The sequence below is a fragment of the Oncorhynchus tshawytscha genome, linkage group LG34 (genome assembly GCF_018296145.1).
Source record: "Oncorhynchus tshawytscha isolate Ot180627B linkage group LG34, Otsh_v2.0, whole genome shotgun sequence".
NCBI classification, from domain to species: Eukaryota; Metazoa; Chordata; class Actinopteri; order Salmoniformes; family Salmonidae; genus Oncorhynchus; species Oncorhynchus tshawytscha.
The window spans coordinates 7,686,690-7,702,715 of record NC_056462.1 but is presented as its reverse complement, the minus strand read 5'-3'; the positions used below and the strand labels follow the sequence as shown (position 1 = coordinate 7,702,715).

The 16,026-nt window shown below is 42.6% G+C and overlaps 2 protein-coding genes across 2 annotated transcripts in view; one reads left to right on the top strand and one right to left on the bottom strand.

Annotated features, from left to right (window-relative positions):
* Nucleotides 1-2,633: 2,633 nt before the first annotated feature.
* Nucleotides 2,634-12,124, top strand: LOC112231820 (thioredoxin-related transmembrane protein 2-B). Its single transcript, XM_024398611.2, has 8 exons — nt 2,634-2,962; nt 3,493-3,553; nt 5,219-5,332; nt 5,518-5,594; nt 5,855-5,961; nt 6,166-6,231; nt 6,385-6,514; nt 10,663-12,124. The coding sequence occupies exons 1-8, from the start codon at nt 2,774-2,776 to the stop codon at nt 10,840-10,842; spliced, it is 924 nt and encodes a 307-aa protein (XP_024254379.1). The 5' UTR covers nt 2,634-2,773; the 3' UTR covers nt 10,843-12,124.
* Nucleotides 12,125-12,818: 694 nt separating this feature from the next.
* Nucleotides 12,819-16,026, bottom strand: part of LOC112231597 (palmitoyltransferase ZDHHC5-A) — a 38,539-nt gene continuing 35,331 nt past the window's right edge. The window contains exon 12 of the mRNA XM_042312017.1: nt 12,819-15,188. Within this exon, the coding sequence (XP_042167951.1) occupies nt 14,960-15,188 (229 nt within the window). The 3' untranslated portion in view covers nt 12,819-14,959. The remainder of the gene's footprint in view (nt 15,189-16,026) is intronic.

The following is a 16,026-nucleotide window of genomic DNA, read 5'->3' as shown; positions in this document are numbered from 1 at the left end:
AAAGTACATTAGTCAACAACGATCTAGATAACATGTAAACAGCCTAACCAGCTCTGCTACAGCGAGTAAAATGGTCAGAGTGAGGTGTTCTCTCATTTGTGTCTGGAAGTAGCTAGCTAGCAAGCTAGTCAACTTTAGACAGTTAGCTTGGGTTCTTGGTTGGGACAACCATGCACTGGTAGGCAAGCTGCAGTAGGACGAGGAGGCTACAATTCCAAAGTGCAATTTTGTCGGACAACTACCTGAAAAAGTTTGAGATGGTTTATCTAATATTCCTTCGTTAGATTTGAGCTCATCTTGCTCTGGCTAGCATTAGTTGATCTTCTTGTTGTTGATGTGCATAACTGCGGGAGAGAGAGCCTACCTTTTAATTGTTGTTTGATGAATAGGACTGTAAAAGTTCCCAATTGTAGGAGGACTCCTGTGGTGTTTACATATTTGCGGAAATAATTTCTCAATTTTCAACAACAAAAAATTGCTAATGTGTATTAATGTGTATACATTTTGTAACCCTGCGCTTCCCGTCGCCCCAAGAGTAATGGTTTTGGCCACTACAGTCTTGCTTCACTACACACTTCACTACTTTGATTGGTGCAGCAAAACCACAAGTGTCTATCCTATAATGAACAGCAACTTGTTAATATATTTTTTTGTGCTGTTGTTACATTTTGTATTGGTGTTTCATGTGTGATGCACTCAGGGTGTTGCTACATATCCTTCTTTGGATGTTGAACCTAAACAAGCACTTCCCCTCTAGGGCCGGAATTATGTCGAAATAGGGGCAGATATGCCTTCTGGTGGGCGCCTTCAAAGTATTTGTACAAATCCCTTATCTTTTTATGTTTGGAAAGAGAACTGAACTGAAAGTAGAATTGGGCAAATAAACTAACTCACTGGCATTTAATCAGTGTAGCGCAATTAATAAGAAAGTGTAAATCTGTCATGGGTGCATTCATTGCAATTGACAACATATTTTTCAGAGGAGTATGCTTTAATAAAAGGAAAACCATTATTTTAACAGGTGATATACAGGGTATATCAACTTCAATTAACAAGAAATAGGAAAATAGTTTAAATTAAAATGTAAAATAACATTTTGCACATTTACTTCGGAACAATAGTTGGGGCTAACGAGTGACGCAGCGGTCCATGGCACTGCATCTCAGTGCAAGAGGTGTCCCTGCAGTCCCTGGTTTGAATCCAGGCTTTATCACATCCAATTGTGCGCTATCCCATAGGATAGCACACAATTGGCCCAGCGTCGTCCAGGTTTGGCCGTCATTGTAAATAATTATTTGTTCTTAACTGACCTGTCTGGTTAAATAAATACACATTTATTGAAATATGGATGCGTTTTAAGATTATATTTCTCACCGATAACACCCCCCTCTTCAGAATTATCCAATGTGTTTTATTCTTCCTTCATTTCACAATTTCACACTTCATTTGAGCGTTTTCTCACCAAAGCTCCACAGAAAAACCTCCCAGCAGATGTCTCTGTTACTCCATAATTACTCTTCTACATAAACTGCTGAGCAGAATAAGAAGACGTTCATTTATTTTTATTTAACTAGGAAATTAAGTTAAGAAAAAAATCTTATTTACAATGATGGCCTTTGGAATTTCCTTACACAAACAGGGAAGAAACCATCTTTAAGCTATCACAGTTGACCAATTGGTGGCAGCATTGGGCTTGCTGTGTTTCACAATCTCAAAGCGGAGGTAAACATGTACACTGAAAACATTGATTTTATAGGTAGCGTTTGCTGAAACTGGTGCATAAACTACACCATGGGCATTAATGTGGAGTTCCCCCTTTGCTGCTATAACAGCCTCCACTCTTTTGGGAAGGCTTTCCACCAGTGGTGTAAATTACTTAAGTAAAAATACTTTAAAGTACTACTTATGTCGTTTTTTTTGGAGTATCTGTACTTTACTAATTATATTTTTGACTACTTTTACTTCACTACATTCCTAAAGAAAATATTGTACTTTTTACGCCATACATTTTCCCTGACAACCAAAAGTACTCCTTACATTTTGAATCCTTAGAAGAACAGGACAATTGTCAAATGCATGCACTTATCAAGAAAACATGTCGTCATCCCTACTGCATCTGGCCTGGCGGACTCAATAAACACAAATGCATATTTTGTAAATAATGTCTGAGTGTTGAAGTTTGACCCTGGTCATTCATACATTTTAAAAACAAGAAAATGGTCCCGTCTGCTTTGCTTAATATAAGGAATTTGAAATTATTTATTGTTTTACTTTTAATACTTTAGTATATTTTAGCAATTACATTTACTTTTGATACTTTAAGTGTATTTAAAATCAAATAATTTTACTCGAGTAGTATTTTACTGTCTGACTTTTATTTGAGAGACTTTATAAAGGTATCTATACTTTTATGATAATTGGGTATTTTCCCCACCACTGGTGATTTGCCTGCACTGTCGGCTGCAATGTCGAACAAGCCCTGCATTTAAAAAGTATTCCAAAAACGCCACTTTTTTTTCCCAAATGAAGGAAAGGGAGGAATCTGTTTTTCTTTTGCCCTTCCTTTTTCGGAAAATGTAACCAATCATTGTTCCTTATATGGTTTCAACTGGCCAATCACCACCATTTCACAAAAGAGGCGGGACTATTTCCAAGGATTCGTCCGCATTGACCTCGGCCACATCTTTCGTGCCCTTTAATTCGCAGTTTACACATTGGCAGACTGGAAATTTATCCAGCGAGTTTTATTTTACTTGTCTATCTAAATTAGAAAATGGCGTTGCTAACACCTCTCCTTGCATTCCTCTACCACTTACCGCAGGTGTACAAGTGGCTGCTAAAGCCATACTATGTCGCGTCTCTGTTCATGTCAGTCGCGTTTCTCCTGATCCGCAAGACGCCAGGCATCTGCGAGCATCTTTCGACACAACGAGAGGATGGCAACCCCTGCGACTTTGACTGGGTCAGTATTGAATGGTGTAACAAATGGGGATTGAAAAATGGTAGGAAGGATACACGTGATTAGGCCGAGATAAAGACTGGTTAGATTGCTAACGTTAGCTATCCCATGCTAAATGTGATGACAGAGTGGGAGTTTAGTTCGCTACATGAATGGCCATTCTGCTATTCGGTGGGAGCTGGCCTGGGTTCGACACTGAAAGATGCTATATAGACTGTAACCCGAAACTAAATCGGAAAGTAACAGTCAGGTGATGTGAGACAGAGCCGTGCAAAGGGTGGGTGTACTGGGGAGTTTGCAGGTGCGTGCCCCCCTCTCATACTTGGCTACCAGGACCTTGTTTTTTTTATCTCGGGCTGAAAGTGCCACTACCACCATGAGTGCACGCACCAAAACCACCCAAATAGTACACGGGCAAAAACTGGAGTCAGTTGCACGCCTGCCCCGACCCTGTAATGTAAAGCAATAGATGAAACGTCAAAAGACTGAAATGCCCTGACCTGTATGTTTTATTCTATTCTCATGTTCCACAGAGAGAAGTGGAGATTCTTATGTTCCTCAGTGCCATCGTCATGATGAAAAACAGAAGAGCTAGTAAGTATCAGCCCTGAACTAGAGCCCTGTCATCATCAGAGATCTAGCTAGCGTACCCATACTTTTATGACCCATTCTCATCTGTTTACTTACTTAAAAACAGACTGACAACGAGGCGCACACATCGTTATACAAAAATCCTTGACCAATACAGCAGCTCACTATCACTAATTCACTCCATGTAAATGTTTCATACAGAGCTAAATTCAAAGGTTAATCATCAGCGGAGTTGTACCCGTCTGCGTTTAGACACTATAAAACTGCCCCCCCATCCCCCCCCCATCAGTTGGTCATCATCACAAGTTACCACAGCCACATAGCATTTTAGAGTTTATTAGTCACATGCACAGGGTCACACATGATTGCAGGGTACAGCTGACTAGTGGTGGCTATTCAGCAGCCTGGTGGTCTGTGGGTAAATGCTATTGGCCAGTCGTCAGTTTTTGCCATGACGGTCCTGTACTGACTACGTGTTGGAAGCGGGGAGAACAGGCTGTGGCTTGGGTGGCTGAGGTCATAAACCCCGCCTATTTCTATTGATCTTCGCAGCGGTCTAATGCACTACAGACCCCGGTTCGTTTCCAGGCTATATCACAACGGGCTGTGATTGGGAGTCCCATGGGGCGGCGCACAATTGGCCCAGTGTCGTTAGGTTTTGGCCGGGGTAGGCCGTCATTGTAAATAAGAATTTGTTATTAACTGACTTGCCTTGTTAAATACACAAAAGTCCAATTTTAACCTTAACCATGCTGCCAACCATATGCCTAACCTTAAATGAAGACAAAAAAAAACACATTTTGTTTTGATGAATGTTTATGATATAGCCAATTTTGAGGCTGTTGTATCTAGGAGAAACACCCTCAGTTTGAGCTAGGGGTCTCCTTCAGCAGGCAGACATCTTTGTTTTACATGACATTCAACACATGGTTACCATTTCCGTTAAACGATTGGTACCCACACACATTGCTAGCGAAGTTTCACTTTTGTATCCACAAGGCTAACATTTTCAGACACTTAAACTTTGTCTGAGCAAATCGTTTGGTGTAAAGCCAAATGTTTTTTTGTTCTTGGTTACTGCTGGATATTCATGATATTGTTCTAATTATTCATCCAATATGCTATGGCAAATGTCTTGTCCACACAGCCCTATTTTAAATGAATACTTTAGTGTTGTAAACAGACTGTTTTTAATAGATCGTTCACAGGAAGAAATGATAAGGCTGTTTTGTCTGTTGACCTTGTGGTGTCATTCTGGTGTCATTCTGGTGTTTACGTTATTGTGGCTCTGTTGTTGGTCGTTGGCGCTCCCTTCGTCTTTCATCGGCCTGTCTCTCCCTCCGCCCTAAAGTGAATCCCTCACTTGTTAGGCCTCAACTATAAACTGTCCCTCTTTCTGAGGCTCAAACAGTTTTTACACTTTTCTTCATAGTTCTTCGTGTCGCTCCTTTACCCGTCGTCTTACAAAACAGTTTGTTCCCGTCTTCTATTCACGTCGGTTCTTTCTCTGTCGCTCTAAATGTTATTGTTCTTTGTGTTTCCTCTCCAAGTTCACTCTTGTCCTCAACCTGCAAATTGTCCTTATTCTATGCCATAGTTTTTATTTTTTAAGATAAAAAAGGTTGTTTACTTGATTTAACCCCTTCTCTCCATTTCTCCTTGTCTCAGTAACGGTGGAACAGCATGTAGGGAACATCATTCTGTTCAGTAAGGTTGCCAACGTTATCCTCTTCTTCAGACTGGACATCCGCATGGGCCTGCTCTACCTCACCCTCTGCATCGGTCAGTACGCACACTTGCATGCATACACACTTTGTTCATACATACACATACATGGATACGCACAGACACTCACTCCTCTACTGTTGTGGTAATTAATTATACCGGTAAATGCCTAGTTAGATGACATGACCTATAACCTGATGGCCTCTCATTTGGCTCTCTGATTGGCTGATTGTGTGTTCCAGTGTTCCTGATGACCTGTAAGCCTCCTCTCTACATGGGCCCAGAGTACATCAAGTACTTCAGTGACAAGACCATAGACGTGAGTACCATAGATTACCTCTAAGGCTCTACTGTGACTGACAATATTGCCATGTTAGTTTGAAAACAACACAGATACGTGTATCAAAAATGATACTTTCACAGGATCGCCGAAGGTGACACCAGTTAGGTTGTTTTTGACATTTCAGTTGAAAGTATTTTCATCAGGTGATTTCAAAACCGATCCACGCAGAGGATGCTTTTATTGATTGAAATTGGACTTTTAGTGAAACTGATGGCTGACTTGTGACTCTGTTGCAGGACGAGTTGGAGAGGGACAACAGGGTAACGTGGATTGTAGAGTTCTTCGCTAACTGGTCTCCGGAGTGTCAGTCCTTTGCCGCCGTCTACGCAGACCTCTCCCTCAAGTAAGACTGCGACTAATCTTCACTATACACGACGAAAGTCTCTATTTTAATGCATTGCACCATAAACCTATAGCGTCAATCAACATCCTCTCCTGGATTGTGTTCCCTATTAGTATCACCTGTCAGTTTGTGGTGCGACTGAAGTGGTACTGCTATTGCTGCGAGTTTGTTGGGAAATTGAAGTTTTCTCTCTCATGGTTACAGGTATAACTGTGCTGGGCTCAAGTTTGGGAAGGTGGACATCGGCCGGTATGGAGACGTGTCTAAGAAGTAGGTCCCTTTTCTCATTCACTCTTTCCTCCTTTCTCTCGCTCTTTCTCTCTGCAGATTGGAGTATATATTTAAGTGAAGTAGATTTCTGATTGGACGTCTCTGATTTTGAAATATTGTAATAGCTTCCCATCCTCCATCACTCTTCTCCAGGTACAAGGTGAGTACCTCTCCCCTCTCCAAGCAGCTGCCCTCGCTGCTGCTGTTCCAGGGGGGCAAGGAGGTGATGAGACGCCCCCAGGTGGACAAGAAGTGTAGGGCCGTATCCTGGAGCTTCACTGAGGTGAGAGGAGTGGTTTCAAAGCAGAACATAGAAATGCGCACACACCAGGGTTTCCGTTAGCTGATAATAGCTGACTTTTAGTAAGTGTGTGTGTGTGTGAGAGAGAATTTGCACCAGCCCATTGACTGGGAGAGGGGAAAATCGTGGTTATCGGTCTATGTTCATTAGCATCATATAGTGTACAGTATATTCGCTATGTATTTTCTCACACTCGTGTAGGATACAGCGCCTTTGAGCGGAACATCTGTCAGACACCGTGAGAGCTGCTCCAGCATCTCAAACAGAAAATGCATACATAGGCAATGGAAGGCATGCTCTTCAGCATGTCACACACCACTTTGCAATGAACTGGAGGATGTATGCATTTTGAAAATATATACTTAACTTTTCGAAAAACCTGAACGCTTTAATAATGCATATTGAGGCATGTCTTACCTTGCTTCAAAGTAGCCCAGCCAAAATCAGACCATCTTTGGAGGCAGGGGTAATTAGCGGGGTATTTCCCCCCCGCTTATTTCATTATGGAAGGAACGTTTGTGCGTAGCCTACTGCCTTGTGTACATTGCTGCTCTTAAAATGTGAAGAAATAATAGTTTATCAACATTTTATGTTAAACGTTCTGATCTGTTGCATCAGACTCATTGCGTTAACTTTATTTTTTTATAAAGCCCAGTACTGGTTGTATGAATTTGGGATCTAACGTCCCCCAACTGTTCTGGAGTCTGTTTGGAATAGGCTATTTCTTTCTCGACAAGCTGATTTAATAGAATAGGTGAACCTTTTCTGCTATGCGGGACAGTAGTTTGACATAGACTAATTGATTTTGCTGTTCATTACTTGTCTTGGCTGAGAAAGTAAATGTGGACAGTCATTCTAACATCCTCAAAGTGCACATCAGAATGAGGTAAGAAGGACCTCACATTGTTGTGTCCTTGACTTCTGTTAATGAATTACCATCTAAATGTGATTTGTCATTCTGAGCACCGTGTGTGGACGCCCTAATCCGGTTACGCACCCAATCAAATCAAATTTATTTATATAGCTGATATCTCAAAGTGCTGTACAGAAACCCAGCCTAAAACCCCAAACGGCAAGCAATGCAGGTGTAGAAGCACGGTGGCTAGGAAAAACTCCCTAGAAAGGCCAAAACCTAGGAAGAAACCTAGAGAGGAACCAGGCTATGTGGGGTGGCCAGTCCTCTTCTGGCTGTGCCGGGTGGAGATAACAGAACATGGCCAAGATGTTCAAATGTTCATAAATGACCAGCATGGTCCAATAATAATAATAAGGCAGAACAGTTGAAACTGGAGCAGCAGCACGGCCAGGTGGACTGGGGACAGCAGGGAGTCATCATGTCAGGTAGTCCTGAGGCATGGTCCTAGGGCTCAGGTCCTCTGAGAGAGAGAGAGAGAGAGCACTTAAATTCACACAGGACACCGAATAGGACAGGAGAAGTACTCCAGATATAACAAACTGACCCTAGCCCCCCGACACACAAACCTCTGCAGCATAAATACTGGAGGCTGAGACAGGAGGGGTCAGGAGACACTGTGGCCCCATCTGAGGACACCCCCGGACAGGGCCAAACAGGAAGGATATAACCCCACCCACTTTGCCAAAGCACAGCCCCCACACCACTAGAGTGATATCTTCAACCACCAACTTACCATCCTGAGACAAGGCCGAGTATAGCCCACAAAGATCTCCGCCACGGCACAACCCAAGGGGGGGCGCCAACCCAGACAGGAAGATCACATCAGTGACTCAACCCACTCAAGTGACGCACCCCTCCTAGGGACGGTATGAAAGAGCCCCAGTAAGCCAGTGACTCAGCCCCTGTAATAGGGTTAGAGGCAGAGAATCCCAGTGGAAAGAGGGGAACCGGCCAGGCAGAGACAGCAAGGGCGGTTCGTTGCTCCAGAGCCTTTCCATTCACCTTTCTCACTCCTGGGCCAGACTACACTCAATCATATGACCCATTGAAGAGATGAGTCTTCAGTAAAGACTTAAAGGTTGAGACCGAGTTTGCGTCTCTTACATGGGTAGGCAGACCATTCCATAAAAATTGAGCTCTATAGGAGAAAGCCCTGCCTCCAGCTGTTTGCTTAGAAATTCTAGGGACACGGTCTTGAGACCGTAGCGTACGTGTAGGTATGTACGGAAGGACCAAATCAGAGAGATAGGAGCAAGCCCATGTAATGCTTTGTAGGTTAGCAGTAAAACCTTGAAATCAGCCCTTGCCTTGACAGGAAGCCAGTGTAGGGAGGCTAGCACTGGAGTAATATGATCAATTTTTTGGGTTCTAGTCAGGATTCTAGCAGCCGTATTTAGCACTAACTGAAGTTTATTTAGTGCTTTATCCGGGTAGCCGGAAAGTAGAGCATTGCAGTAGTCTAACCTGGAAGTGACAAAAGCATGGATTAATTTTTCTGCATTTTTGGACAGAAAGTTTCTGATTTTTGCAATGTTACGTAGATGGAAAAAAGCTGTCCTTGAAATGGTCTTGATATGTTCTTCAAAAGAGAGATCAGTGTCCAGAGTAACGCCGAGGTCCTTCACAGTTTTATTTGAGACGACTGTACAACCATTAAGATTAATTGTCAGATTCAACAGAAGATCTCTTTGTTTCTTGGGACCTAGAACAAGCATCTCTGTTTTGTCCGAGTTTAAAAGTAGAAAGTTTGCAGCCATCCACTTCCTTATGTCTGAAACACATGCTTCTAGCGAGGGCAATTTTGGGGCTTCACCATGTTTCATTGAAATGTACAGCTGTGTATCATCCGCATAGCAGTGAAAGTTAACATTATGTTTTCGAATGACATCCCCAAGAGGTAAAATATATAGTGAAAACAATAGTGGTCCTACAATGGAACCTTGAGGAACGCCGAAATTTACAGTTGATTTGTCAGAGGACAAACCATTCACAGAGACAAACATGATTATTTTCATCATTGTGTCAAGAGATATAGTACTAAAACACTTGAGCGTCTCTCTTGATCCTAGGTCCTGGCAGAGTTGTGCAGACTCAGGACAACTGAGCTTTGAAGGAATACGCAGATTTCAAGAGGAGTCCGTAATTTGCTTTCTAATAATCATGATCTTTTCCTCAAAGAAGTTCATGAATTTATCACTGCTGAAGTGAAAGCCATATTCTCTTGGGGAATGCTGCTTTTTAGTTAGCTTTGCGACAATATCAAAAAGGAATTTCGGATTGTTCTTATTTTCCTCAATTAAGTTGGAAAAATAGGATGATCGAGCAGCAGTAAGGGCTCTTCGGTACTGTCTTTCCAAGCTAGTCGGAAGACTTCCAGTTTGGTGTGGCGCCATTTCCGTTCCAATTTTCTGGAAGCTTGCTTCAGAGCTCGGATATTTTCTGTGTACCAGGGAGCTAGTTTCTTGTGAGAAATGTTTTTAGGGGTGCAACTGCATCTAGGGTATTGCGCAAGGTTAAATTGAGTTCCTCAGTTAGGTGGTTAACTGATTTTTGTCCTCTGGCGTCCTTGGGTAGACAGAGGGAATCTGGAAGGACATCAAGGAATCTTTGTGTTGTCTGTGAATTCATAGCACGACTTTTGATGTTCCTTGGTTGAGGTCTGAGCAGATTATTTATTGCAATTGCAAACGTAATAAAATGGTGGTCCGATAGTCCAGGATTATGAGGAAAAACATTAAGATCCACAATATTTATTCCATGGGACAAAACTATGTCCAGAGGATGACTGTGACAGTGAGTGGGTCCAGAGACATGTTGGACAAAACCCACTGAGTCGATGATGGCTCCAAAAGCCTTTTGGAGTGGGTCTGTGGACTTTTCCATGTGAATATTAAAGTCACCAAAAATTAGAATATCTGCTATGACCACAAGGTCCGATAGGAATTCAGGGAACTCAATGAGGAACGCTGTATATGGCCCAGGAGGCCTGTAAACAGTAGCTATAAAAAGTGATTGAGTAGGCTGCATAGATTTCATGACTAGATGCTCAAAAGATGAAAATCTTTTTTTTTTGTAAATTGAAATTTGCTATCGTAAATGTTAGCAACACCTCCACCTTTGCGGGATGCACGGGGGATATGCATATACTTCCAGTTTATTTCACAAATGTCCATAAACCCAGACATGCGCACACACTCAATCTCACTCTCAACAGGAGAACATCATCCGGGAGTTCAACCTGAACGAGCTCTACCAGAAGTCCAAGAAACTCAATAAGTCCAAGGGAGACTGGAGTGACAAGATCAACGAATCACAGTTCCCGCCGTTGCACGAAGAGGAGGAGCCCGAGGTCGATGCCCAGGGGGAGGAGACGGAGACCAAGAAGGACAAATAGAATTGTCAGGGGTAGTGGCCTCAGAAGAACGCTGGGACATCACAATGGAACTAGCTGGTGTTATGTTCTATCGAGGGAACAAACATGATTGTTACGAACCCTTTTTTTATTTTGTTATGTACAACACGTGATTATGATTAACTCAATATTAACTAACTCTATGCTCATCATTGGTTGTGTCCCAAATGGCATTATATTACCTAATATAGTGCACTAGGGAAAAGGGGTGTGACTTATGACTTAACAATTGAATGCATTTTTATTTAGGCTTTAATATTGGCACACTACAATTATACACTCCATTCCTAGTGTTTCACTTGATTTAAAACGTGTCCCATTTGGGGATATAGTGTGAATTTACACTCCGTCCAGTCCATGCTTGGTGAGACAAATTGCATGCACCTATTGAACTGAAGTTACATTGGCTTCGTCTGAAATGGCTTAATGGTTCCGACATGGTGAAGTATTTTACGCCAGCTACCTACCTTCAACTGGGTCCATGATAATGTGTATGAGCCACAGCCTCTGTCCCAAAAGGTCTTTGAGAGGAAACTTGTTTTATTTTTTTTCTCTTCCATAAGTGGTTGTCACCTAATAGTTTTCAGTTAAAGATGATGCTGGAGTGAACAGAGCATTTGGCTAATAACACTAAGTCCATGTGAGAACTAGACCTGTTATTTTGTCATCTACAAAATATCAGAGATTGTTGAGGGAGGCACTGGTAGTCTCTATCCCTCACTCCCCTCCGTGACAGAATATCCCTCACTCCTCTCCGTGACAGAATATCCCTCACTCCCCTCCGTGACAGAATATCCCTCACTCCTCTCCGTGACAGAATATCCCTCACTCCTCTCCGTGACAGAATATCCCTCACTCCCCTCCGTGACAGAATATCCCTCACTCCCCTCCGTGACAGAATATCCCTCACTCCCCTCCATGACAGAATATCCCTCACTCCTCTCCGTGACAGAATATCCTTCACTCCTCCATGACAGAATATCCCTCACTCCCCTCCACCCTGACAGAATAGGTAGAATTACATGTTTACTTTCAAACGCTCCCATTTCAGGGCTGGCTTCCATCTAAACGAATAACATTTTGACACCAGCATCTCTAGGCGATGTAACAGAACATTTTACTACCTGTTTGACATTCCCTTGGTTACTGTAGAATTCTGTCTCAACCTTCCGTTCAGAATGTGTAGATTGATTCCGTGAATGGGTGAGCCTGCCGCTTGAGGTGTCTGACATGTTTTTTTATGCAATAAAAATGAGTACATGAATACATTGAGTCTGGCAATGTTCCCGACTGCAGGAACATTGCCTTTAAATGTCAAGTTGCACTATACTATAAGAAATCATGCACGAGGGGGTGTGGTATATGGCCAATATACCACTAAGGGCTGTTCTTAGTGCCTGGACACAGCCCTTAGCCATGGTATATTGGCCATAAACCCGAGATGCCTTATTGCTATTATAAACTGGTTACCAATGTCATTAGAGCAGTAAAAATTCATGTTTTGATATACCACTGCTGTCAGCAAATCAGCATTCAGGGCTCATCCCACCAGGTTTACAATTAAAGATAAATGGGAATTTAAGCATTTTTAGCAACATGTATGTTTTGGTGGCATAACGTTAAAAAAATAAATACTGCATAGTTTCCTATGAACACAAAGCGAGGCGGCCATCTTTGTCGGCGCCGGATGTTGAATCTATATTTTGGCAGTGACGGCATTTAAGAGTTATGGAGGGAGGCGAGACATGAAGCCAAGCTTTGAGCCCCCCCCCCCAGACAGAAGAAATTCTGTTAAGTTGTATGAAAATCTACTGTAACTGGATCATAACTTTTAATTGCCAATGTGGAATCCTTTGGTTCTACTCTGAATGTGTAGTAAGTATGGGATAGACTATGTTCTGCCCTTTCTCACAGTGTTACATTGGCAGACCTCAACTGCAAACAAAAAGAACACTGCCTTTGGTTTTAAATACTTTATTACCAATGCTCAAACACACACGCACATACACACATGCACACGCCCACACACATACAGAGCTATACAGTACTTTTTAAATTGTATTTATTTATTTCAAAACACCCAAGTCCAGGGCCTGTACTTGTCTAAACATCATCTGTAAGGGCATTGGCTGTTCCTGATGGCAGTCAAACATATTGGGCGACGTGCTTTTTTTTGTGTCCTAGACCATTTTTTTGTTTCATTCTACGCTCCTGACTGGTCAAACAAACTGTCAGTCTAAAGCAATGCCCTGTAAATTGTCTTAAACTCTTGCAAAAAAAAGAAGAAGAAAAGTACAAATTAAATATAAAAAGGATGTTACCAGCTGCTCATCATTGGTTTAAACCATTAACAAATAAAAGAGTAGGTTGATATGAATCTCTGGATTGGTCTCGCCAAAGCATGTGATCCTCGCTAGTTTCTCAATAGGTCAGCTAGTGGACTGCAACCAGAGATGTCAGTATCCGGACCAATAAAACAAAACATTGGGTGTGTGTTATGGCATTCTATTCCCTACATAGTGCACTGCTTTTGACCAGAGTCTTTTAGGCCCTGGTCAAAAGTAGTGCACTATATAGTGAATAGGGTTCCATTTCAGACACACCCATTACAAAGCTCAGACGTAAACAATCAGAAAGTACAGCAGGGTATTTCTGAAATATGCCCCAAGAGAAGTCGAGTGGTTACTGTGTATCAAAGGACTTTAAAAATGCTACATCGCCTTCTTTTATCAAATACATTGTTTCCCATTGGCTGAACCATATCATTGTCCAGCTCCTCTCTTTGGCTGAATACTCAAAACTCAGCCTCTGATTGGCTGGTGCAGTCATCAATCCAAATTAGCCGCATTCCAGTGCTAGTCGGAACTAGGAAACTGACATTTTCGACTTGCTAACTGGTTGAACGTGGCGCGTGTTTAACTAAAACCAGTTAATAAGTCAGAAATGTCCCAAGTTCCGACTAGCACCTGAACGCGGCAACAGTTTCTTTCCTGTTTGGTTATAATTCTGAAATTAACTCAAACCAGAAAAACCCTATATAAAAAAAAAAATCTTATCAACAGCTATATATAAATTCATATAAAATAACATTTTGAAATTAAATAAGTAAAATAAAAAAAACACCTTGATTATCAAGGCCATTGCTCCAAAGTTTGTTTAGAAAAGGCTGCTCCATCTTTAGTACAGACCCGATGATTGTGTCACTGGTCGAGTTTCTTATTTTTTATCATTCCATTGGTGCTTAAGTGAAATCTCCGCCCACCCGGGGAACCAGGCCAGGCCAAAAACTAACTCTACCAATGATCCTGCCGTCTACTACAGTTTAGCATCTCCGTTTCTGATTGGTCGCGAGAGAATGGCAGCGTGATCACTAGCCAATCACAGTGGCCGGTGTATGCCACAGTCACCTTTAAATGCCACTGATTGGAGGAAATCACCATACATTCCAAACCATATAATTCTGTACAGAGAATGAATCATTACATATTTATGAATGAATGAACATTTTTGTTTTTCTCTTTAAAATATTGGCTGTTTTTACAAGCAGCCCAATCCAGATGTATTTTTCCCCTTTTACTTTCTCAGAGCTGATCTGATTGGTCAAAAAAATATCAGAATTGAGCTGCCTGTGTATACGCAGCCATGTTGATCTTCCTTGTTTTATCCAATAAAGGCAAACCCAGTTGGAACTGTCAGTCAATCATTCCCACAGAGTTCAATCTGCCCAGAAATTGGTGGATTGTCAAAGAGTCCCGCCTCTTATGATTGGCTCCCTGGGCCCGTAAGCCCACCATGTCATAATGGTGTATTGTGTTCTTGAATGTGATTGGTTAAACAACTTCCTCCCGAATAGTTCTGTAGTTCCTTGACTGGAGGTCTCTGAATGAGAGAGGAAGTCCGGAGTCCATCGCATTTGGAAGAAGAGCAAGAAAAGTCTGTCGTTTCACTCTTCCTCATCACCCAACTTTTAAAACGTCTGTTTATTAAAAGCTTTCCTCTCCTGAAGGGTCCGAGAGGCAGAAATATCATCAGTCAATCTCTGACCCCTCCTTCACCTTCAACCCCTGACGCCATTAGTTGGAGTAGCCGCCCGTCAAACTCAGACTGAAATCTCATAGGTGGTCCCGCCGACGCCCGTCACTTTCTTCACCCCGCCCCCCGGCTTGTGGGCGGGGCTCTGGGTGTTTCCAGGGCTGGGATAGGCCTGTCCGGGGCGAGTGGACATGCTGATTGGGTGAGAGGGGGAGGAAGGGGTGGAGCCTGAGGAGGAAATGGAGGACCTGGGCTGCCCGTTCGTCCGGCTGAACAACTTCATCTGAATCTCGTCCCTGGATAGAAAGAACGAGAGAGGTAGGGAAAGAAGGATGAGTTAAGAAATTGGAGAGGACGAGCGCACACTCTGGGTATATACTAAATGGCACCCTATCCCCTCTATAGTGTACTACTTTTTACCAGGGACCAAAAGAGCTCCTATTCACTTTAGGGAATAGTGTGCCTTTGTGGAAGCATTCATAATCAATCGATGGGATATATCATGCAGGGGTGACCAAGGGCTGTTACATACAGATATCTTCTACTGTAATCCTATAGTCAAACAGAGGGATGTCATGCTGGATAACGGTGACACACACAGAGGGCAACAGGATAAAACACATCCACAACTACATCGATAACACAACCATGGTCTATGGTGGACAAAATGCATTTTGAGAAGGTCAACAGTAGTACACTACATAGGGAATGGCATGCCATTACATAATGTATTGTGATGTCTCATAACAAAGACCTACACGTACAGTAACAACACCATCACATAGTGAAGGGAACCAGGACAGGCGACAGAGAGACAGTTCGGGACAGAGAAAGACTGAATGGAACAACTACAGCAGCCGAAAACAGACAACGGGTACGTACCAAATGGCGCCCTATTCCCTATACAGTGCGCTACTTTTCACCAGAGCAGTGGTAAACAGTAGGGCACTCTATAGGGAAAAGGGTGACAGTCAGGGCTGAAACAACAGAAGCAGTGATGAGGAGAAGCACCGACTCTACAGACGAGTGGAAAACACACAACGGGGGGGGAAAAAAGAGGTAAAGGAACTCACAGGAGCCTGGGAGGAGGAAGAAGAGGAGGAGGAAGAGGAGGAGGAGAAGGAGGAGGCAGCG

Bases quoted from the DNA above. Each gene is read 5' to 3' on its own strand.
- LOC112231820 (XM_024398611.2), top strand. From the start codon at position 2,774: ATGGCGTTGCTAACACCTCTCCTTGCATTCCTCTACCACTTACCGCAG. The intron at 3,554-5,218 runs GTAAGTATCAGC...TCCTTGTCTCAG, and splicing joins GATGAAAAACAGAAGAGCTA to TAACGGTGGAACAGCATGTA. The intron at 6,232-6,384 runs GTAGGTCCCTTT...ACTCTTCTCCAG, and splicing joins TATGGAGACGTGTCTAAGAA to GTACAAGGTGAGTACCTCTC.